This window comes from Urocitellus parryii, chromosome 4, assembly GCF_045843805.1.
Source record: "Urocitellus parryii isolate mUroPar1 chromosome 4, mUroPar1.hap1, whole genome shotgun sequence".
Taxonomy (NCBI): domain Eukaryota; kingdom Metazoa; phylum Chordata; class Mammalia; order Rodentia; family Sciuridae; genus Urocitellus; species Urocitellus parryii.
Window position 1 is genome coordinate 161,318,207 of NC_135534.1, and position 25,823 is coordinate 161,344,029.

Consider the following 25,823-nt stretch of genomic DNA (forward strand, 5'->3'; position numbering starts at 1 on the left):
AAAGAAAAAATGGTGTATGTTAAGGGAAGAAAATAAGGATTTCAACTCAATTTGTCAGTCTTTACTTTGCCAGTGATGGTCAGACCTTTTTGCATGGGCTTCCTTGCCCATGGAAATGTAGATGTTCTGCAGTAGAATTAAGTGTTAGGTCAGAAAAAGAATTCATATCAAAAGCAGGATTTCTGTAGACCAGGATTGCCTGGGTTGGCTGCCTTAACTTACTAGATAGTTAATATTTATTTACCTGCCTCATTTTTTTTCTAGACTTTGCTGGAATATTCCTAACACATGTAAAGAGTAGTTCCAGCTGGGTGTAATGGTGTAAGCATGTAAATCCAGCTACATGGGAGGCTGAGGCAGAAGGATCCCAAGTTTGAGGCAAGCCTGGGCAACTTAACAAGATTCTGTCTTAGAAGAAAAAGTATAAAAGGGTTGGGGATGTAGCTTAGTAGTAAAGTGCCCCTAGATTCAATTCCGTACTGAGGGGAAAAAAAAAAAGTAGTTCCAGTGTGAGATTTTTAGAGAAGAGGAAGTAGAGTACCGTGGCTAAATGAGTTTGGATCACATAGACAGATATGGCTTTGAATCATAATCCATTTTTCCCTGTAAAACTCTGGTACCTTATTTTGCTCACTGTAAAGTAGAGGTAGTAAAATTAGCTACTTCATGGGATCAGAAATAAATGAGAAAATGAAATGATGTGAATAGTATAGGGGTGCCTCATATGAATAAGAACTCAATAAGTACGAACACTTATTAGCCATTACAAATGGCTGAATAAGTGTCTGGGAAATAAGCATGTTTAGAATAGTAGGTAAATTATTAACATTCATTTTGTCAATAAGATTGGTGGATTAAAAGAAAGGCTTTTTTTTTATCTTGCTTAGCATCTTTAGTATATACACTCAGCTGTTAATGGTTATTAATAATTTTAGATATTTTTGTTTTGAGAAAAAACAAAAATAATTTATCTTGATATGTGCTTTTTTATTATTTGCCTCCATAGAATCTAGGAAAAACTCTCACTTTATAACCCACTTCATTTCTGAATCGTATAGCAAGGGAATAGGCTGAGATCTACCTGTCCTTCTAGTTCAGTTGCCAGATATCCTGGGGCCGGAATCTTAAACTCTCTGGGCCTTACCTCATTGATTTTGAAATGACAGGGTTGCACTTTTTTCTGATATCTCTTCTAGGGTCAAATGCTGTACTACTGTAAATATCAAGGCTTTCTATTATAAATAGGTTATGCTCTATTCCTAACAGGTAGTGGATCCTAACCAGGAATATTTCCTTCTCTTAAGGGACATTTGGGAAGTTTGTGGACATGTATTTGGTGGTCACAATGATGGTAGGTTTTATCATCCATAAATTCCATATTATTTCAGAAGAGCTAAAGGGACACTACCAAATATTTAATATAAAAAAGGACTATGACAGGGTTTGATAGGATTGAAAACCACTGGATTAAGGGTAGCTAATGATTTTAGTCACATATTTGTTATTATAATATTATGATAATGGCACTGGGTAGCCAGATTTTGGTTTGGAGAAAAAAGGAAGAAGAGTACCATGGGTTCTCTGAACTTGTGTTCCAGTGTGAGATCCTATGGGCTGGAAAACTGAAAACAGGACAAAATACTGTTTTACAGTTTAGAAAACACCCTGTCAGGCCCCTCTTCTCTGGAAATTTCTAGTTCTGTTGTCCCAGAGGCCTCTGATAACTTGGGTCTGCTGGGCTATCTGGCTTTCTGTTGGCCACATGACCTCTGTTTACTTTTGCTGGTTGCAGAATTGTGTGTTCACGGGATGTCCTCATTGGCCAGAACATTCCTCCACACTCTCTGGACCTGATGTGTGATATCTGTGGATAGTCTCCTTAAAAACATGTTTCATCAAGCCCAAGCCTTTGAACAATTTGGCAATATTATACAGAGACCCTGGGGATTGCAGCACAGGCTCTGCCAGATTCTTCCTGAGAGTGTGATATTATCAACAAGAATAATATTTTTTAAACAGTATTTGTCCTCAAAATGATGATAAAGAGAATGGTAATAGTTGTTTTCTTAATACATAACATGTACCAGGCACTGTTATGTGCTTTCATGCTTACAAGAATACCATGGGTACTAGTGCTTTCATGTTTTTACATGGGAAAGATTTGAAGAGTTGTGGGCTGTAGTTGTAGCTCAGTGGTAGAGCACTTGCTTAGCATGTGTGAGGCACTGGGTTCTATCCTCAGCACCACATAAACATGAATAAATAAAAATAAAGATATTATGTCCATCTGCAACTAAAAAAAAAAAAAGACTTGAAAAATTGTTACTTTCTAAAGGCTCCACAGCTACTAAGTGACTAGGGCAGGATTCGAACACCCAAATGAAACACCTTGCCTTTTTTTTTTTTTTTTAATATACATATATATTAGTTATATATAGATCTTTATTTTATTTATTTATATGTGGTGCTGAGAATCAAACTCAGTGCCTCACACATGTTAGACAATGTGCTCTACCACTGAGCCACGACCTCAGTCTAACACCTATGTTTTTAATCACCCTATTCCCCAGTCATACCTGTAACTGAGTCCTAATCATTAGGTGCATTGACTTGATACATTTTGAAAATTTCTGATTATGTGTTTATCCAATCAATAAAAATATTTTTAAAAAAAGTAAAGAAAAAATTTCAGAAAAATTTCAGAAAAACCCAAAGAGACAAAAAGGTGGAAAATGTGTAGGAAAATGTAAAGGATTCAGGCAATGTAGTGAGAAGGTAAATAAATACATGTAAGGAGCATCCCAGAAGGAGAGGAGAAAGAATGGAGCAGAACAAAAAAAAAAAAAAAAAAAAAAAGAAAGAAAACCCACAAGGCCAAATAGGATGACATGTCAGAACCTCAAGCCCAGTGAATGAGTGTGTTTTGTGTCCCCAGGGTCAGGCACATGATGGCTGACCCTGGTGCTACAGAAGGCAGCTTTTCATCCAGTTGCAGAAGAACCCAGCTAAGGCCAGGAGAAAAACATGATTCTTCTTAGGATTTGCTGCCTGGATCTTTTCCAATATGTATTTTTTCCTCTGGTAGAAGTTCAGGGCTATAAGGCGTGTTCATTCCAGTCAGAAAGTTGGCAGCTTGATCAATGATTTCCTGTGCCTTGATGATAAATGGTTTTCCTATTTAAGAGATAAATTTGTATTTTGAATGTTCAATGCCCTTTGATTTCTTTATAATAGAATTTCATTCCAATTAATTTCCTAACCATGACCTCTTCTAAGGCTTTTGGCCAAAGCAAATTCTGCTAATGGGGAATAACAGAAATTTCAGGAAAATCATGTGCTCCTCAATTTAAGTCACAGATGAGGCCTTGGAGATCGTCTGGTCCGGCATTTCCACTTTATAGATCAGGAAATGGGGTCCCCAGGAGGGAGGAAGCAGCGTGTGCAGGATCACGTCGCCACTTCTGACTCTTTTCCACTGAAATGACCTCTGCTGAGGTGTGTGAGGAGCGTATCAATGACTTTTCCAAGATTTGTCATGTCAAGAGCCTGTCAAGCAAATTCTAGTGCCTACCAGATGTGCAGGTTGTCAGTAGATACATATATTTTTAGAATTTTCAGTTTTGTGTGCTAGATATGTAGACTTTTTTTTTTCATCTTAAAGTAGGAAGCTTTATGGTTTAATAACAGTCTCTGCTTTTTCTCATAAAAGTCCTATATGTTCACTTGGTGGGACAGAGGTTGGTGAGCTATGTCCCGTAGACCAGATGGGTCTTCCTTTTGCAAGTCAAATTTTATTGGCACACAGAAATGGCCATTAATTTACTTATGGTTTGGATATGAAAAAAAACCCTCCTGTGTTAATATAGGAGGTAAAAGGATTAGACTATGAGAGCCATAACTTAATCAATGGATTATTGCATTTCATGGCTTAATGTTTTGAATAGATTACTGGATGGTAACTGTAGGGAGGTGGGGGTAGCTGGAGGAAGTGGATCACTTGGAGTGTGCCTTTGGGGTTTATATTTTGTTCCTGGTACTTCAACCGCCCTGTTTCCTGGCTGTCATGGGCTGAGTAGTTTTCCTCTGCAAAAATGTTCTGCCTCACCAGGTCTAGAGCTATGGAGTTAGCCAAACATGGACTGAACCTCTGAAACTGTAAGCCCCAAATAAACTTTTCCTCCTTTAACTTGTACTTGTCAGATATTTTGGTCATAGTGGCACAAAACTAACACACTTACCTTCTATTGTAGCAGAGTTGAATAGTTGTGGCTGAGAACTCATGGCATGTAAAATCAAAAATACTTACTATCTGAACCTTTACAGAGAATATTTGTCAAACCCTGATGCAGAACATCTGAAAATTTATAGGAAATTCACACCAGGAGAATGATTATCCATATCTCACCCCCAGAGACTGAGGTTGATTCTAGCTTTACCATTGTCATGGCTAACAGTTTTGAGAAGCTCTGATTATTTCCCAAGAATAAATTCCTAGAAATGGGATTGCTGATCCAGTGAGTGTGAATGGCTTGCACACGTGGGTACTTTGAACACAAGTTCATTTTAGCTCACATGAATAGCAGTGGCTGTACCTGGCCAACATTAATCAAACAAAATGATCAAGAACTCTTTTGCTAATGGATTTGGTTTTGCTTCCATGGATTTAGGGGCAGATTCAAGGTGGTGGTCTGTGTCCTGTCTGTGGTTACAACATGCCTGGCGTTTGTCAAGCCTGCCATCAACAACATCTCTTTGATGACTTTGGGGGTTCCTTGTACTGTGCTGCTCATCGCAGAGCTGAAGAGGTGAGTGCCACTATTCCTGCTCACCCCTTGGGCTGTCCCTGTAATGGGAACATTTAGCTCTGTGTTCCTTTGTTTCCTCCAGCTTGGAAGAGAAATGTTCTGTATGAAGAATTAGTTCCTGACTGTTGGATTGGAACAGGTTTGATGCTTTGGTACAAAATGTGAATGATCTCATTTTCAGAAAGAGGGGAGTGGCTGTTTAGTGGATGTCATGCATCCTAATGATCAAAAGCTAGCTTATCAGGGCTGGGATGTAGCTCAGTGGCAAAGCGTCTGCCTTGCATTCACAAAGCCCTGGGTTTGACCCCCAGTTCCAAAAAAGACAAAAAAAAAAAAAAAAAAAAAAAGATTAAGTGCCAAGACCAAGCTGTTGACTTAATTCTGTAGAAAGAAGAGTACATTAGTCCATATGACAGGTTTAAGGAGAAAAGAGAAGTAGGGGTCATTGTGTTCACATACACAGGAAGAATAGGAAGGGGGAGGGAAAGTGACTCTGTGTATACAAGGAAACATAAACTTCGTGAATGGGCTGTGATACTTTCTCAGGCTTAGTGTCTCCAAGGATCAGGTTCATTATTTGCATAAGCATTTTCCTTTGGGAAGTTGTAAAATCCAGGGCACAGGTGGATATCTAAAAACATTTAGTTTAGCACTTGTGTGTACATGATGTTTCTTCTTGCCTCATCTAAAGTACAAGTAATCACTGCCCTTACTTCAATATTTGTTGGAACATTTCTTTTTCTTTGCAGCCACTTTAAAAAAATACACTTTAATTCACACTTTGCTCATTGTTGTAGACATTGAGTTTGTTAACCGAAGTCTCAATCTGTCTCCCTCTGTGCACTAGTTGCTCTGTGCAGTGTGTTTAGTCAGCTTTCTGTCCTTGCTTAGAGAGGAGTTATATACATTGCTTTCCAATTTCCTGCCTCCAGGGGTTGCTTTGATGGGCTGCAATAACTCAGGGCCTTAGTTGGCTGATGAGGGATTTGAACTTGCTGCCTGGCAGGTAAAGAATGCTGTCAGATCTCTAGTTGGCTTCTTTGAGTTGCCTTCAAGGACTGGCGATGTAAGAGACTCATTTCAGAAGCAGGCTGCAAGTTGATTCTAGAAGAATAACTATGGTAGTGAGTGCTATGAGTGAAAAAACAGATGATTGAGTAAATTACAAAGGATTTAGTCCCTACATCCTAATAACCTTAATTTTAAAAGTCCCCTTTCTGACTGGGGGTATAGCTCAGTGGTAAGTGTGTGCTTAGTGTATGCAAGGCCCTGGGTTGATCCCCAGCACCAAAAATAAATTAAATCAATCAATAAATAATCAACTTTCTATTTCATTAGTGTCATATTGCTTATTAGAAATAGAAGGGTTCTTAGCAACCTCAACTCTGCTTATTCCATATACTCACTCTACAGTTATTTGAGTCCTAAATAAGTGTCAGCTGTCATGGTTCTTGACAGGAGAGTCGTGGGAACCATTCAGGCAGTACATTTGCAAGTACAGATACTAGCTCTGCTCATGCATTGGTTTTGATTTGGGAGGTCAAGGGTGGAGACTGTTATCTGTAGATTAAAAAGCTCAAAAACCTGGCCAGCTGGGGCTTGGGTGAGGGTAGGAGTGGCCTCCGCCTGTAAGGAGGTAGTCGGGGAAGGTCTCAGCTACTATTAGTATGACTGCTTAATAAGGAAAGTGTTTCTTTTTAGAATGTTAGACATAAATCATTAAATTAGGTTGTGATGATTGTCAAACAACTCTGAATAAATGAAAAGTGAACTATATACTTTAAATGGGTGAATTTTAAAGTATGGGAAACATGGCTGAGTAAAGCCATGGACAAAAATAAAAACAAACAAACAAACAGAAGCTCTTCAGAATGTGCCCTGTGAGTCTGTGTGGTGTTTACTTCAGACTGATCTGAGCTACACATTTCAGGAAGAGGGTGTTTAGCCTTCTGGAGGCAGCACTTTCCCCACTTCTGGGTGGCACACTGGGATCAGATTATAAAGAAACATAAAGAGGAGGAATTTGTGGTCGTCAGTTAATAACTGGCCATCTTACCAACAAATGTAATGCTGAGTAAGTCTGAAGGAACAATACCATCAAGCCCAAGGCCTTTGTTTGGAAGCCCTTTTGCCACTGTTGTGCGTTTGCCTAGAGCTGAGCATATCTGCCCAGTGGCCTTGATGCCTGGCTGAGATCCAGGTTGCTTGCTGTAGCTGTGGGACAAAATGACTTGCTTCCCTGTTTTTAAAGAATGTCTCTATCTCCATGCCCCTCCTTCTTAGCTACTCATTTTCAAGTGTCTTGTACTATGTCTTCCTTTTCTATCTTTTTTTTTTGGGGGGGGAGGGGTATAATCAGGTACTGAACTCAAGGGCATTCAACCACTGAGCCACATCCCTAGCCCTATTTTGTATCGTATTTAGAGACATAGTCTCACTGAGTTGCTTAGCGCCTTGCTGGTGCTGAGGCTGGCTTTGAACTCACAATCCTCCTGCCTCAGCCTCCTGAACTGAGCTGCTGGGATTACATATGAGCACCACTACACCTGGCTCTCTCCCTATTTGAGTCTGAAATGGAAAATTAATATATTGTAGTACTTCCAACAATGCTTGGTGCCTAGCACTAAATAAATATGGCTAAACCTGTCATTTGGTGATAATGACTGTTAGCTTTTGTTGTATGCTCTTCCAGCTTTTTTATTCTTTGCCATCTTACCTGTCTTAAAAAAAAAAAAATGTACCTGGGCACAGTATAACAGGCTTAGCTACTTAAGAGGCTAAAGCAGGAGGATCACAAGTTCCAGGCCAGCCTGGGCAACTTGGATCCTGGATTCAAAATCAAAAGGGATGGGGATGTAAATCCCTCTGTGTTCAGCTGTCATTTCTGCGTGATTCTCTGCAGTCCATCTTCATCTTTTTTTTCTGAAGTCCTTTCTCCTGATTCCAGCTACCTGCTGGGTAGCCTCAGTTAGACTCCTGTTTCCTGCACTGCTTTTCATGATTCATTGCTTGGCACTGTGCCCTGACTGCTCTGCCTATCTCCTCACTATGCTTCTTGTTACCAATATTAGTTAGCTTTTCATCACTGTGACTAAAATACCCAACAAGAACAACTTAGAGGCGTTTATTTTGGACCACGGTTTTTAGAGATTTAGTCTGATTTGGTGGGTCAGCTCCATTGCCCGGAGCCTGAGGTGAGGCAGAGCCTCAAGGTGGAAGGGTGTGGTGGAGGAGTGCTGCTAGGCTCAAGGTGGCCAGGAAGCCAGAGTGGGAGGGGCCACAGGGAAGAGATATCCTTCAAGGGCACACCTGAGTGACCCACCTCCTCCAGCCAGGCCCCACCTGCCTACTGTTACTACCCAGTCAGACATTCAAACTAGGATGGACTGATTTGGTTACAGGTCTCAGAATACATAATTTCAACTCTGAATATTCCTGCATCAACACGGGAGCTTTGGGGGAGCATCTCATTCAAGCCATAACATCACCCTTCCCAAATCCCATTTAAAAGTTCCCCGAATTATTTCAATGCTCACTATTTTCCAGTCCTGTAGACTTGAAAATTGGGTTCCCTAGTCTCCTGCCACCTCAAACCACTAAACTTGATGGAATCTTCTTCAGTGTCTCATCTGTCAGTCCCCTCCCTGCCATTCCTATTGTCCCACCCTCCCACCTCTCCAGTGGCCCCTGCATTTGTGTTGTATTAGCTCTTTTCTTCCTCCAGTTCTCTATCTTAAGAGGGGTCTTTTTCATGGCACTCTCTCATTGGTACAAAAGTCTTCAATGGCTTTGTATTGTTCAAGTTTCCCTTAGGGCCTATTCTGCCTCTGGCTCCTTATATATGCCCCATGGCCAACCAGTCTGAATAGGTTCCTTGCTTTCTTGCCTTTAGATTCCCCTCATATTTTCTTCTCCCTCTGTTTTTTTTTTTAATATATTTTTTATTTTTTAGGTGTAGATGGACATAACACAATGCCTTTACTTGTATGTGGTGGATCGAACCCGGTCCTGCCTGTGCTAGGCGAGCCCCCTACCGCTGAGCCACAATCCCAGCCCCTATTCTTCCTCTGGAATGCCCTTCCCCCCTACTACTATGCAGAACCTCCTACCCTGCAGCCAGCTCCTTCCTGAGGCCTCTCTGGATTCCTCTCCTCAGCCAGATGTGATTGTTCTCTTCCTAAACTCTTGGTGCTTTTATATAGTGTTTAGAATATTCTACTTTCCTTCTCTTCTTCCTCTCTGATGTTGTGTTGTCCCAAGGTAGAAATTATGCTTTGTAACTCTGTGAATTTTCCAGAGTGCCCATTACTCTGAAAATTTTAAAGATTGCATTTTAGCTTGCTAGGAAGCATTAACTTCTCATTACAGAATCCATCCCTTCAGTGGAAAGTACAGAAGGAACATGGGTTTGGGGGCTAGAGAGCTTAGTTTGAGTCTCGGTTCTGGAAATTCTGGGCATTTACTTCACGTACTTTGGTCATACTGGCACTATTGATATGGAGGATAATAATGTTTAGGTCTCAGTGAGACCTAAATAAGCCCTGTTTAGTCTAATATCTGTAACATGGTAGTTACGTAACAAACACTGGTTGCCTTTTCTTTTGCTTGGCTGTATGTTTCAGCAAGGGGAGCTCAATTAACTTAAAGAGAAATATCCTTCTCTTCTTATTTATTAAGATCTTTTAGCAATCCTACTTTTATTATTAAGGAATTCTCCCTACTGTCCCTGGGGTAGAGATGTTAGTTAAGTGGCTTTTTCTGGTGGACTGTGAGTAAACTGGCTCCTGAGGTACCTTCCTCTAGCCAGCCCTGGATATGAACGGATCTTGAAAACACGTGATTAAATTGCTAGTGAAGGCATTTGAAGTGGATTTTCATTTGTACCTTTTGGCCCAGTAGTTGCTGGCTTATATGGGACCCAAAGTGAATAGAATGTTCTGGATTTAGCTGTGTGTCTTGAGAATTCATCTCAACATAGTTTCATTTTAACTTTTGAGTCTTCACAGTATGTTTTAGCCTATAATTTTACTAAAAATAGCTTAAGACAAGGGAAAATATTTTAAGTTCTTAGTATCTAATTGAGCCAATGGGGAGACAAGTGATTAGGGCAGACTGTTATAAATTTTGTTTCACAGTTGTAATCTTTGAGCAGGGAGAGACACTTGCCTTTCACACCCTAATCTTTGTAAGTAGTCACAAAGGAAACAGTTTCTGTTGCATGCTTAACATCTTCCATGGAAACGCTAGCCATTGCTGTAGCCAACTGGACATCATTGTCCCATTAACAGTGACAGCACTGTGGGAAGTGCCCTCCTTTCCATCCAGGAGCTGTCTTTGTCCCTCCACTTTGTTCCTTCCACTCTCCTATACTCATTTTGCTGCTATACATTGTCTGCTGTGTCATCCCTCCCTCTGTACAGGTCCTTCCTGTCAGCCATGGACACGTTAGTATCTCCCCCAGTCAACCAACTTGCACTCAGTTCACATCTGCTCCATCACTGCTCTCTACCCGACCCCCATGCTCCAGAGCCAAACTTCTCTAACAGTCTTTTGTTTACTCTTCAATGCAATCCAAATCGGCTTCTTCCCCCACTGCAAAACTCAACCCCCTCTTGGTATGTTGCCTATCCCGTGATCATTTCTCTGCCCTCCTGTAACCTATGTGTTGTTCTCTTGGGTGTATGCACGATAGCCCTCCCTGAAATGTTCTTTCCCATGGCTCCTGTGGTACCACGTCCTGGTTTTTTACTGACTCTGCGTAACTACTTTCCTGTCTCTCACATAGACTCCCTTTTCTTTTTTATCTTTTTTTTTTTTAGGTTTACTTAGTTGTAATTGGACACAATACCCTTATTTTTATTTTATTTATTTTTATGTGGTGCTGAGAATTGAACCCAGGGCCTCGCCCATGCTAGGTGAGCACTCTATCGCTGAGCCACAACCCCAGCACCATAGACTCCTTTTTCTGTACAACTTTGCATTAAGGAATTTCTTCAGGTACATCCTGGGCTCTCTGTTTGCTATGATCTGAGTACTTGTGTAACCTCAAATTCATGTGTTGGAAACTAATCACCAGCGAGATGGTATTAAGAAGTAGGGAACTGAAGGAAGAGATTATGTCCTGAAGGCAGAGCCCTCATCAATGGGATTCGTGTCCTTACCAAAGAAGCCCCAGAGAACTTCCTTACTCCTTCTACCAAGTTAGGACAGAGTGGGAGGGTACCATTTATGAGGAATAGACTCTCACCAGACACTGAATCTATTGGTGCCTTGATCTTAGACTTCCTAGTTTTTTGAATGGAAAGAAATAACTGCTTGTTTAGAAGCAACCAAGGCTATGGTGTTTTGTTATAGCAGCACTAATGGACTAAGACATTCTTTTCTCCTTCTATACCTCTCCTTGAAAGATCTCATCTACTCTCGTGGCTTTAATTACTGTACATATGTGGATAACTCCTAAAATTTACATTTCCAATCTAGTCCATTTCTAACTCTGGCATTATGTATCTGGCTACCTACCTCACCTCTCTAATTCCATATAAACAGGCATCTAGAATTCAACTTATCCAAAGATAGGTTCCTGATCTGCCTCTCCCACTTCTAGTTCTCTTCACAATTATTTCCGGCCATAGTAGATGGGAGCACCATTTATCCAGTTGCTCAAGTCAGAAACTTGGTTCCATTTTCCTTCCCTGAACATCTCACATGGTCACAGTTGTTTTCCTATTAGTTGACATTGTAAGATAAAGTTAAGAATCTTTTTTTTTTTTTTTTAAATTTTTAATATTTATTTTTTAGTTCTCGGCAGACACAACATCTTTGTTGGTATGTGGTGCTGAGGATCGAACCCGGGCCGCACGCATGCCAGGCGAGCGCGCTACCGCTTGAGCCACATCCCCAGCCCCAAGTTAAGAATCTTCAAAAGTCCCTGCCTGCCTTGAAGGCTGACCTCCCCCAGATGAGACTCCCCTTTACATCTGTCCCCACCATTCTGACTCCTGTGTCTTCCTGTGGGCTCAGCTCCTTCCAGCCCCAGGCTCTCATTCTTGCCTCTCTCCTGACATCTTCCATGACTAACTCATCCTTCAGTTTGGGGCTCAACTGTCTATGTGTTCTGTTACCACCCTGGACTTCTTTGTGGTACTCATTCCCACCATAATTAGACAATTATTTGTGTTAATTTTTTATTCAGTGTCTGTCCCTCTGCTTGACATGGGCTCCATTGGGCAGGGATGAGGTCTCTTTGTTTCCTGCTGTGTCCCAGTTACCACCCCTAGTCCCAGCAAGGAAAAGAAAAGATAATTGTTTCCCTGCTTTGATAAAATTCTGGGACACGAGGGCTCCTTTGGCACTCTGCATTTCTTTCTAGCATCTTCCCTGTTTGTCCTCAGCGTGATCCATAATGTCTAAGTCAAATGTTTCTTATTGTACTCCCTTTGCTCAGAAGATAGAGAGGAAGGACTTTTCAGCTTTCTGTTTCTCTTTAGCCTTCACTCTGAAAGCTTGTGACTGGTCTTTTCATATTTTGTTGTCCTTTCTGAACCTTCTTTATACTGTGAGAATACAGAAGTTTATTCCTGATTTGGGGTCATGACCTCACACTTATTGAAATTTGTAGTGTTAAGGCACATTGCCAAGAGACTTGGCTGCATTTAGGACATTTTAAAATATACTCTTTTCTGATGATAAGAGTGATATTATTCTTAAGAAAAACCAATGGAATACAATAAGGTTCAATAAGAAAAGAAATAGTAGACATTTCCCTAAGATTTTTTTAGTCCTAAAATAGGGTCCTGTTGTATGTATGATTTTTGCCTTACTTTTTTTTTTTAACTTAACCTCACATTGATATTTTGATAAAAGCCTTAAAAATGAGACAAAATCCTAAGGGGGCCCAGGTTTGGATCAAATGCAAGTCAGCCTAGTCAGTGGTTAGTTCTAGCAGGACCTGCTTTCTCTACAGAGGAAGAGCAGTAACGGACTGCCCTGGCCCCCTTATTCTGTACTGCCTTCGCCCTGCCTGTGGGCATCTGCCCTGCCCTGATCTGGCATGGGCCCCATGATGACTAATAGCCTGACCTTCTGCTCTCTGTTGATGCCCCCCATGCACTTCATCTCCAGGACATTGCTGTCTATTCTCTTGACCTCAGCATGATCTATAATTTTTTAAAAAAAATTTTTAATATTTATTTTTTAGTTATCTGCAGACACAACATCTTTGATTGTATGTGGTGCTGAGGATCGAACCCGGGCCACACGCATGCCAGGCGAGCGCGCTACCGCTTGAGCCACATCCCCAGCCCAGCATGATCTATAATGTCTAAGTCAAATGTTTCTTATTGCACTCCCTTTGCTCAAAAGACATAGAAGAAGGACTTAAGTGTGCTCCTTAAGCTAAAGTTTCTACATTTAACTGCATTGGATGTTCATGGAACCTCTTGTAACAGACCAATTGTACATGCATTTGTTGATATGTGTTGGTGTCAGTTTTTCTTTTATCTTTTAAATTGTAAGTCAAGAGACCTTTTTATTTTGTCTTCTACAGTGCCTAGCATGGACTCTGAGAATTTGGGACCTGATCAATAGGGTTACTCTTTTTTTTTTTTTTTTTTTTTTTAAAGAGAGAGAGAGAGAGAGAGAGAGAGAATTTTTAATATTTATTTTTTAGTTTTCGGCAGACACAACATCTTTGTGTGTGGTGCTGAGGATCAAACCCGGGCCGCACGCATTCCAGGCGAGCACGCATTCCAGGCCAGCACGCTACTGCTTGAGCCACATCCCCAGCCCCGGGTTACTCTTTTTTACATTTTTATTTTTTGGTTCTAGGGATTGAACCTAGGGTGCTTAATCACCGAGTCACATCCCCAGCCCTTTTTATTTTTTTTATTTTGAGGCAGGGTCTCACTTAGTTGCTTAGGCCCTCATTAAGTTGCTGAAGCTTGCCTTGAACTCATTAAGTGATTCGCCTGCCTCAGCCTCCAGGGTTGCTGGGATTAGAGGTATGTGCCACTGCTCTGAGCTTAAAAGGGTTACTTAAACAACAAACAAACAAAAAACCTCAAAAAATGTTTTGCCTAAAATGTTCTAGAATCCAAGTAAAATGGCCTTATACTTCATAATTTTGGCATTCGTTCAGCAAACATTTATTTGACACCTCTTCTGGACCAGCAACTGTTCCTAGGCACTGGGTGTACATTTGTGAAGAAAACAGGTATAGTTCCTACTGTGATCTTCTAGATACTAAGCAAATAGTTACATAAATACAAACATGATTTAACCTGTGATGTGTTAATGAAGAAAAATGACAAGGGGTTCTGAGAGAATGCAGTGGGGGGAAACTACCATTGGAGCGCGCTGGGTGTCAGAGAAGCTGATTCAGGAAGCATGGAAACAGACCTGAAGAAGAGCAGTCGGGCCCAGGGGAGACAGCTCTTTGGGAGAGGAGACACTGGTCTGAAGATGAGTTATTTGAAGTAGGGTGTGGAAAAAGGGAGCAGGGGAAAATGGATATTTCTGTTTTCTCATTTTAGTCAGAGTAGAATTGGGGGTCTCTGCATGTCGTGAGCCTTTATTAATTCTTTCAAACCAATTTTCAAAGGATGCGTTTAGCCCTCCTGCAAAGGAGTCTTTTGGTTTGCTTTCTGAGCAGTTCTTTCTGACTAGTCCCTTTTAATTGATGTTTTTGTTCATGTTCCTATGAGACCACTGGGAGAGGTAGAGCAAGACAGGCTTCTGACACCCACCTGTTTGATGAAAAGGATGAACTAGGCTTCTTGGTTGCAGATGTGGTACTGGAATCTGGGTGCCCTAAGAGAACTTGACTGACCTAGGACTGCTCCACTGAGGGGAAAGAGACCCTGGGGAAGGGTTTAGAAGGACCCTTGGCCACTAACTCTCTCTGGGCCACCAACTCTCCTCCCCAGGAATGGAAATCTCCATTTGATGAGCAGTTCCATGATAAGGAAAGAAAACAAGCCACTGAAATTTCCTGTGAGCCATCAAAAATTGTTTTAGGAGAACATTTTTATCCCAGTGTGTGTGTAAGAATGCATTCTTTCACTCAACAAACATTGAGAGCCTTCCCTGTGCCCGGCACTGTCCAGATGCTGGGGACACAGCAGGGTATGTGAGGGGGACACAGACTGAACAAATCAAAAGTGACACAGAGGATGTCAGAGGGATTATAACTACTACAGGGAAAATTAAAGGAGAGAAAGTGGTGGAAGGGAGGTTCACTTGGGAGGTGGAGACAGGTGGTTGGGAAAGGGCTTACCAAGTGATGTTTGAGCAAAGACTTGACCATGGAGCCATGTGGATATTTGGGGGAACAGCATGGGCTAAGGCCTGGGATGTTTGAGGAACAGCACGAGTTCCACCTTGTACGAGTTCTGGAGGGTGTAGGGAGAGGACAGAGGTAAAGAGGAAGGTGGAAGTCCACATGTGAGGCCTTATGGCCACAGTGGGTACTTTGATTTTCCCCCTGATTAAAGGGGAAGGAAGATCTTGGAGACTCTGAGCAGAGGACTTAGAGCTGACTGTAGGGGAAGGGTGGGAGTAGGCCACAGAGGAGACGCTGGTGACAGGGACTCAGGTGGAGGTGGGAAGAGACAGGGATGCAATTTGAAGGTAGAGCTGGGGCCCTGGATGTAGGGTGAGTGAGAAAGAGAAGAACTAGAGAAGAATAGGATTGGGGCAGGGGAAAGAGGAGGCGTTTGGGAGGGAAGAAGGCCTTTGTGAGCCTTGTGTATATACATGGTGTTCACATCCAGGAGATGAGTGAGTGACGTCTATGTTGGGTAGGACTCCAGTGCCAACGGCTTGGGTGAAATGAGAGAAGCCAGTGAAGGAGACAGAGGAGAGGGGGCTGCCAGGTAGGGGTAGGAAGAAACCAGGACTGACGGTGGGTTGCTCTGTGTCTCTCCCCTGTAGGTGTGACAATGTACGTGTGTTTAAGCTGGGCCTCTTCTCGGGCCTGTGGTGGACCCTCGCCCTCTTCTGCTGGATCAGTGACCGGGCCTTCTGCGAGCTGTTATCATCCTTCCACTTCCCCTACCTGCACTGCGTGTGGTAAGCCCCTCCTGATGGGGAGTTGGCTGAGAAAGGTGTCCCTACTTGCTGTTGGGCTCGGTGCAAGGAGCACCAGGTGGGCGCAGAGCCCAGCTGCCTCTCTCCTCATATAACATTGCCAGACATTTCAGAAGCATCAGAAAGTATTACAAAAAGTGAAATTGGCTCCAGGGAGCAAGGCTTAGGCAGAACAAAAAGACCGAATTGTTAGGCTGCAGGGCTGCATTCTCTCACCTTTAGCTCCATTAATAGCACACAAAGGAGCCTGAAAACTGAATCTGCAACCTGAGCTCTGGCTAGATGGGGGCGGGGTGAGGGAGCTTGGGAGAGAGGTGATGTGAATGAAGCCTGGGTTGGTCCTCAGTAGGAACCACACCTTCAGGGCTGAGTGACCAGGGGAGAGCATGGACATCACAGGGCGCCTAGGGACAGTCTCACCTGTTCCTTGAATAGGTAGAGATTGAAGACCAGATAACCAAGTGAATTGTTCAACATCACCCACCGGTTTATATAAAAACTACCTCAGAGTTAAATAATAGGAAATTGGAACATCTGTATTTTGGGATGCTTATCTACTACTACATTAAAAGAAGAAGTAGTAGGTCGAAGAACAACTTGCAGAATCCTACACTCCAAGCTAAGGGGAAAGGGGAGTGACTTTCTTCCAAGGAAGTGTTTCTGTCTAAACCCAGGGTAATCTTTCCTTCTCTGCCCTCCAAGATTTCTAACTGTACAAGATAACAAGGAGCAGGAGAAATCCGCTGTCTCCAGTCTCTTGTATATTGAAAGCATTGAGAGATGAAACCTAGTGCTAAAGATTTGGAGGCTTTGAAGTCAGATCCAGAAGCTTGACTTCTCTTTAGAAGTGCCATAAAGATACTCAGTTTGAAAGACTTGGCTAAAATTCCCTTGCTCAGATGAACTTGAACTTGTATGTATTTATCATGAGTAAATACATCCTGTACTAAGTCTTGGGGGGACTTCCAGATCTGTTTGCAAAAAAAAACCAAAAAAACAAAAAACATAGGGGCTTGGGTTGTGGCTCAGCGGTAGAGCACTCACCTCGCATGTGTGAGACCCTGGGTTCGATCCTCAGCACCATGTAAAAATAAATAAGTGAAATAAAGGTATTGTGTCCAACTACAACTAAAAAAAAAAAAAAAAAAAAGATCATAAACAGCACAAGTTGGAGTTTTTGGTTTAACTTCAACTCATACTAGTGAATTTGTACAGCTAAAAATACAATATATTTGTTAAGTTACAATTCACAGATAATAAAATGCATAGATTTTAAGTGCATACATTGATAAATATGCACAGCTTTATAAATTTATGACCTCATTCAAGATTTGTACATTTTTATCAAAGTACAAATTTAGATTATTTGATAACTGTGGCAAAACTTAGTTTGCGTCTGAATTTCTAAATTTGTTATACTTTCTGCTTTGTTTTTCAATTTTTAGCCATCTTTTCTTTCCAGTTAGAAAGTGTTATGTATTTTGTGACAAATTTAAACAACATGGAAGTATAGAAAGTGGCTCTCATAATTCTACCTCCTCAAAGAGATAATTGTTAAAGTCTGAAGTGTATCATTTCAGATTTTCTTTTTTTTTCATTAAGTAATCATAATTTATTTTATTTTATTTATTTTATTATTATTATTATTTTTAACTTGAAGAGTATAGTCTATGGTTTATTCATTTTTTTTTCATTTCAGATTTTCTAGTGTGTATGTATATACATATATATTTCTCTCCTATTTTTTATTTTTAAAATCATTTTATTTTAATTGATACATAATAATTTTACACATTTATGAAGTACATGTGACATTTCAGTACATGTATACAATGTGTAATGATTAGAGCAGAGTAACTGCCATCACCTCAGATATTTATTATTTCTTTGTGTTGGTAACAACAGAATCCTCTCTACTAGCTATTTTGAAATATTAGTTGTGCCAAAGAACATTACAGATGTTTCATCCTATGCAACTGTACCCTTGTGCCTGTTAATCATTCTGCATTTTTAAAAATTTTTTATACTGAAGATTGCTTAACCACTGAGCTATCCCCAGCCCTTTTTATATTTTATTTAGAGATAAATTCTTACTGAGTTGTTTAGAGCCTTGCTAAGTTGCAGGCTTTGAATTTATGATCCTCCTGCCTCACCTTCCTGGCGTGTGCCACCAAGCTTGGCTCATTCTACTTTTTAAAAACAAGGATAGAATCATTCTGTAAACAGATATAAACTTGTCATTTTTTAAAAAGACATTTTCTTTTTCATTGTTTTTGATTGCTTTATTTATTTATTATATGGTACTGAGGATTGAACCCAGTGCCTCACACATGCCAGACAGACGCTCTACCACTGAGCCATAATCCCAGCTCAAACTTGTCATTTTTTAAAAATCAAATGGCCTGCTGCACCACGCCTAGCCCAAGCTGTCTCTTAATGGATATTTTGTTTGTAATTTTTCACTTTTGCAATCAATCTATAATAAACATCTCTAGTGATTCTAATTCCTGAATATTTCCATAGGTTAAGTTATAGTCTATATTGACAAATCTAGAAAGATGATATCAATTAATACTTTTTACTAAAGTCTGTAAAGAATGCCTTTTACTCATCCTTTTGCATATAGAAATTATTGACAAATTTTATTAACAAATTATTAACAACTATTTCTTTATTAACAAAATATCTATAAAAAGATCTAAAAGATTGAATAAAAATTTTATTTTTTATTTTCACATCTTTAAAACAACTTGCTATTGTTGGGCATCTTTTCAAATGTAAAGTTGCTATGTGTATGGGGCTGAGTGGTCACTCAGTGGTAGAGCACTTGGCCTAGCATGTGTGAGGCACTGCTTAAAATAAATAAAATAAAGGTCCATTGACAACTAAAAAAAAAAAAAAAATTAAAAAAAATGCTATGTGTATTTCCTCTTTTGAGGTGTGCCTTTTCATTTTCTTTGTCTTCATTATTGTTTTTATTTTTAAAAATTTATATCTAGCACCCATTGCCTTTTATGTTACTGTCTACACAACTATGTGCCATTTATTATGTAAATTTCCAATATTTTTCAAAAGCCCAAAGAATAGCACATTGAGCCCCATGTAGCCAAACATCTAGATTCCCATAATAAGCAACATGAGGCCAGATCTTGTTCCTAACACCTTCACCCATTCCTCATCCCCACCCAGATTATTTTCAAGCACATTCCAGACATCTTGTGAAATAACTAACTTTTTTCTAAAAAAATGCTTCTATTAGGGCATTATAGTTATAAGTGATAGTTGGTTTCATTTTGACATAATCATACATGCATGGAATTTAATTCCTCCATTGCAGTCCCTGTTGCCTCCCCTTTCTCTCTCTTCTTCCTCTCCCCATATTTCCCTTCCTCTACTCTCCTGGTCTTCTGTTTACTTACTTACTATTTTAATTGGTGCTTTATAGATATACATAAAGATGAAATTCCCTGTGGTATTTTATACATATCCACAGCATAATTTTGACAGATTCATTCTTCTTTTCTTCCCCTTTCCTGTTCCTCCTCTCTTTCCTTCAGTCTCCTTCTGCTCCACTAATCTTCCATCTTTATGATATCGACAGCCTCTACACACTTTTTTTTAATCCCTTAGTTTGCTCTAATTTCCACATATGAGAGAAAACATTTGACCTTTGACTTTCTGAGTCTGGATTATTTCATTTAGCATGGTGTTTTAGTTAGCTATTTCACTGCTGTGACCAAAAGACCTGACAAGAACAATTTTAGAGGAATAAAATTTATTTGGGGTTTATGGACTCAGAGGTTTCAGTCCATAGATAGCCAGCTCCATTGCTCTGGGCCTGAGGTGAGGCCATTATGATGGAAGAGTGTGGCAGAGGAAAGACAGGAGAGAGAGAGAGAGAGAGAGAGAGAGAGAATATGCACTCTACTGTCCAAAGACAAAATATATACCCCAAAGGCACACCTACAATGGCCTACCTCCTCCAGCCACACCCTACCTGCTTACAGTTACTCCCCAGTTAATTCCTATCAGGGAATCAATGCACTGATTACAAGGCTCTCATAATCAATCATCTTGCCTCTAAACTTTCTTCATCGTTTCACACATGAGTTTTTGGTAGATACCTCATATCTAAACCATAATATATGATGTTCTCCAGTTCCATCCATTTACCGGCAAATGCCATAATTTTGAAACAACCAACTTTTTTAGTGTTCATTGTAATGCAGGGATTTTTTTAAACTTTTTATCATAAGGTGCAGTTATTTCCCCTCCAGCTTCCTGTTTGTCTTTCAGTATGTTAATGGTATATTTGTGTCACACTGCCTTAAACTTTTGTGTTGTCACATCTGTTAGTCTTTTCTTTAGGATTTCTGAACTCTGTGTCATTCAGAAAGGCTTCACACACCAAAATTTATGAAAACATGTATTTAAAAATATATTTTACATATATATATTTTAAGTACTTAATTAATCTGGAATTAAGCTTCAGTAAAGGGAATAAGGAAGGATTACAAGTCTTCAAATGATCCATTGCTTTCTCAAGATTAATATTGAAACTTTTGTAGGCACACAAATTTAGATTAAAAACAAAAAGGATTCATCCACAAAACTGCAGACACACTTTCATCAACATAAGCTAATTCCTGATGAAGAGCATAGATGATCCATGACCAGTCATTACACTGAGAAGGTGGGGTCTAGACTGATTTGTCTCCATCTTGGCAATCTAATTTAAGTCTTTGGGCCTCAGTCTTGGTAGAGCTCCAAAAACATTTGCAAGTTTGTTCCAATTATCAGGTGGGAATATTTTAGAACATTCTAAGATGGGGCTTAAATTGCTCAAGACTATCATCCTTGCCATTATGGGATTGTTGGTCACCCTCACCCCTTCCTAATCATGACTATAATTCCCACAGGAAAGGTGAGTTCCCTGAGGGAAGGGCAGTCAAGCTGCCTGCAGTGGAGCTTCGCCTCTCAGGTTCTCACCCCTGTCTCCTTTTGCAGGCACATCCTCATCTGCCTTGCTGCCTATCTGGGTTGCGTGTGCTTCGCCTACTTCGATGCCGCCTCAGAGATCCCTGAGCAAGGGCCGGTCATCAAGTTCTGGCCCAGTGAGAAATGGGCCTTCATCGGCGTCCCCTATGTGTCCCTCCTGTGTGCCAGCAAGAAGTCACCAGTCAAGATCACGTGACGGCAAGGCAGTGGCTGGCTTCTCTGCTTGTTTTCCTTCACACACTGGGGCTTCGTTTGCTAGCAAGGGCAGCCAAGGGGGTTCTAAGAATTGGTGTAGGGTGTATCTTTTAAAAATTCTGTTCCCTTGGTCTCTAATTAGTGTGTGTCTGGACTGCTAGGGTCCCACTGTGCCCCCGGGAGAAGACGGAAAGCAGAGGGCATAGGGACACTAGGTGAACTTTCTCAGCGTCACTTCCAGATGCACTGGTGTGTTGGGCTTCATTCTTCATGGTGGTGGCAGAGCAGTCCCTTGGGGGATCCAGGGCTACCCAGTGCTTCTTTCTGGAGAAAGCTGGCCTGCTCCAGACGCTACCCTCCCAGGCACTCTTGGAGTGGACTCTTGACAGACCGACTCTCCGACTCTCTAATGGAAGGTGCCAGAGATGTTCATTTGGGGAAACTGTCTTTCAACCAAACCAAACAAAACACACACAGGGCTATGGCTCCAGAGGCTAGTTTTTCACTTACACCTCTCAACTAACCCTGGTTGCACATGTACTGTGAGTCCTTTTACTACTACCTCTGCTGAGAGATGGAGACTTAACTTCAGAGAGGGTGAAGCTAATGACTAACTCTCTATGCCAAAAACTGCACTTCACTTTAAGCTGTTCTTGAAGATGAGCACAACTTATAAATGCTGACATCTAAACTTTCTGCCCTCCTCCTCCAGCCCAGTGGCTTCAAATACACAGAGAAGAATAGCTCTGGTGTGAAGATTCCATACACAGCCCACCCTCCCTACCGTTTGATTACCAAAAGGGCTTCATGTAGTTTTTTCAAACTTTCTCATTTAAAGTCTCCAGTATACTATACTGTTTGGGAAATTACCTTTAAGGATCTTACCTCTTACTTTCTCGGATACATCCTGTGGGAATTAGGCTCCACACTCTCACAGTACACGGTGCTTCCTGTGGTTTTATCAGAGCATTGGCTCACTTTTCTCAGATATTGGCAATAATCACACACTGATTGGCTGGTGCAGGGGGGCAAATCTTGCCTTCTGGGTTTTTCTCGCCTGGCTGCAATGAGTCACTGTGCTCCAATGACACCAAGACTGTCTTCAGGGCAGCAGATGGGCATTACCAACCTCAGGGACTCTCATTTTAACTCAGGCATCCTCTGCTTTGTAACATTCCTGGTTGGGAGAAGGCAGGACAAATAGGCCATTTTGTCCTTTTCCTGTAGGTAGGAGTCATGTCACTGTGTTGAAGGTCTAAGTGTTGGGAGCAGCAGTGTTTGGCATGTCTAGGAACTAACTCTTCCTCTAGTTAGAGTTTGCATAGGATTCGAAGTGAAAGGGCAATATGTAACTGAGTTCAGAGTTTAAAAAGAATAATTGTATTCCACTTGGGTGGTTTTCAAATTTTACATGTAACTCACTGGATTATTTCCTGTTTCTTCCTGTAATAAGAAATATTTATGAAACACAATGCATGAAATAAATTCTATTTTATGAACTTACATATAAGTTTAAATTGATAGCATTTACTTAATAACATATCCAGGCAGTGAAAATACAAATTAACAAATTGGTGCTTTCCAAGGCAAAAAAATCTTGTATTGAATGCATGTACATTTTACTTTATTATAATTTTAAAATATATTTTAAATCATTTTAAATTGAATATCTGCAGAACCCCTAATGTGATTCTCTAAATCCTGCCGATTGGTAGACTAGAACTGCTGTGAAGTCCTTTGGGTTTCAAGTCTAGAATTTTAAAAAGAGAAATATCAGACCATTCTCATTTCAGGTTGACCTTACCAGGCATGAATTATTGTCTCATCTATTTTACAGGATACAATTATTGTCTCATCTATTTAACTAGAGGGTTTGGCGTATTTAAAGCCGAGCTGTCTTAGTATGGAAGCCTGGAGCAGGAGAAGCAGATTGTAAGAAATGGTTCTTTTGGTATAAGTTTAATTTGTCCTGAAGGTTCCCTAGTAACAGGAGGATTATCCTAACATTCAAGGAGTGACTATTTAACTTTACCAAGGAAAGGATGTACTCCCTAGGGGCTCTACCTACACTCCCACCTCCAGACCCTGGAAATAGGGATAACGTATTACATGGATGGGTATATTTGAATGGGCCTGTGAAAAAGAAAATACATACCTTGACTTATTGAGCTATTTCTGTCCCTCTTCTACAAGAAAAATGACTAAGTTAAGATGTCAGGAGTGGTTTTGTTATGAAAAGCAGTATGCCCATCTAGAGATTGGTTCCAAAGAGATGAGAACTAAGGGGGGGGGGAGTAGAATGGAGTATATTTAAGAGGACAAAACATAACTCTGCTTTTGAACAGAAATCACTACAGCTTGCCAGCATGGGATGATAAAGCAAGAGAGTAGAAATATCCTCATTTATATTTCAGTTGAGTTTAGGACATCATTTGTATTTATAACAAAGCACTACATGCTTTTTAAGGAAAATTGGGCAACTACAGAAAAATTGTAGAAGAAGAAAATAACCCATATCTTTATTGCTCAACCAAAACCATTGTTAATATTTTGATATTTGAATAGACTTCCTTATTTTCTTTCTGTCTTCTTTTCCCCGGTGTAGTTGTAAATAGATATCGTTTAGCATTGACTGTTTATCCTGTAGCTTGAATGGAACGTGAGTGCACATCATGTATTTTTCATGAAGAGCAGGTGTGGAATACACCAGTTAGCTAAACACTGGAATGCCTGTCACTGGGTTCTAAGACTTTCCACTGGATCTTCTGTTTTAATCAAACCTGACATGAATGGGCCTAAGAGATGATGAACTGAATTGTATTTTTTTGATGTACTTCCCCCACCTGAATCCATCGATGTGTCATAGAAAACAGCTGTTAACTATGGAATTTCATAGATTTTGATGTGTTCAGATTTTTTTTTTTAATGAACAGCTTATTTCATTAATTGTTGTACAATCAAGAGTCTCCATCCCTCCCTCTGTCCAGTAGACTTGACAGTTAGGAGTTAGGTCATGGTGATAGTTACTCAGAATGACGATCAGGTTGTTGTACTGGTTAGAATTTATCCGAGATCTATATCCGGGAACTGGATTTAGGATAGAAAAACCCATTAATCTTATCAATTGATCATTTTGCCCTGTGATTCTTATTTTAGAGTTGTTTGATTGGTCATTGATTATTAGAAAAAGAAATCTTTCCACCCCTCTCTGGTTATGTTGTAAAGCAAGCACTTGAATGAACATATTGAAGTTATGTGGGGATGAGATGTCAGCATGGGCTACATTTTGGGGGAACTCTGTGCCTGTCCAGAGAAGAGTGCCTGAAACATTAGTTATTGATCAAAGATGTTCTCTTTGGCAACAAAGTTTCATGGTCATCCCAGCCAGGTTTTGTAGAAATACTGCCACCTCTTCAGTTGATTGGATTTCTCAGGTGTGTGAAAACCTCTCTCGCCAGTTCCTCAGGCTTCCATGAGCCAGGACCATGTTGGGGGCTCTGGGACTGGGATTTGGAACTTCCTTGGTTCTCTGTCTTTTGGGGCCATGGAACCATCTCTGGGGGACAGGTGAGGGCGGAACTTGTCCGGCCAGGGCCCCTTCCTCAGCTTCGTCTCCTCAGTTGAACTTGAGACCTTTGCTATCCAGGCTAGTCCTGGTGTTGTAGTTTCAGCTGGTCAAAGAATCTTCCTGGGCCAGGTTGGAATTCTTAGTGGATTTTATAGACATTATTCTCCTATAGACTTAAAAATAAGGTCCCCCCTTGAAAGGCCTCAGTGTTGTATCTTTTCCTACATGTTAAACCAGATTTAGAGACTATTTTATAACTGCAATATGTAATCAGAGAAAATACAGTATTTTCAGATACATCCCTTGTTTTCTACTTCATAGAGGGTGTGCTGGGAGCGTGGCTTGCCTCCTGGCGGGGGAGCGTTTAATCTCCATTGCTTTGGGAGCGATTTAAAGCTTTTTGAAATGGAGCTTTTGCACTTTAGGCTCTTTTTGTGAACTGACTCTGATAACGATATTTAATATTAAAGCTGTAAATGGCATTTTCTGTGAATAAATATGTATATGTTTTTATCTATTTCCAGAGTGGTTTCTGAAGTATCTGAGGTGAAAAGGCATTTCATGGATTATAGAGCAAAGCACATTTGCCCAAGTTCATTTGTTAATGGATTTGGGTATCCTTGTTACTAAACATACATAAAATACATGTAGTTCATTGTTGGTATCTTCTCAGTGCTGTGAAATCAATACATCTAAATATCCCTAGCATAAAGTACCTAGACCTTACATTTATTAGAAGTTCTATAATTATGTCATATGAATATAAAATCTCAAGCATAGGTAAAAGTTCATTTGTGAATTTTTTTTGACATTTCAAAACCAACCATTAATGATTTCAGCAGGAGAATCTGAATCCACCTATATATTTTGCTTAATTTCTTGTGACAGTTCTATTTTTTTTAACTAAATGATTCATTGATCATCAGATTTAAAACAATAATGTGACCATCAGAGAAGAATGGGGAAAGCATTACCTGTCATTACAGTGGTGCGTTTTTTTTTTTTTTTTTTTTTTTTTTTTTTTTTTTTTTTTTTTTTTTTTTTTAGAGAGAGTGAGAGAGGAGAGAGAGAGAGAGATAGAGAGAGAATTTTTAATATTTATTTTTTAGTTCTCGGCAGACACAACATCTTTGTTGGTATGTGGTGCTGAGGATCGAACCCGGGCCGCACGC

At 40.4% G+C, this 25,823-nt stretch overlaps 1 protein-coding gene across 1 annotated transcript in view; it reads left to right on the forward strand.

Annotated features, from left to right (window-relative positions):
* Acer2 (alkaline ceramidase 2) overlaps positions 1-25,136 on the forward strand; it is a 39,425-nt gene extending 14,289 nt beyond the window's left edge. Inside the window, exons 4-6 of the mRNA XM_026397577.2 lie at positions 4,668-4,805; positions 15,735-15,872; positions 20,898-25,136. Coding sequence (XP_026253362.2) covers positions 4,668-4,805; positions 15,735-15,872; positions 20,898-21,084 — 463 coding nt within the window. The 3' untranslated portion in view covers positions 21,085-25,136. The remainder of the gene's footprint in view (positions 1-4,667; positions 4,806-15,734; positions 15,873-20,897) is intronic.
* The last annotated feature ends 687 nt before the right edge of the window (positions 25,137-25,823 follow it).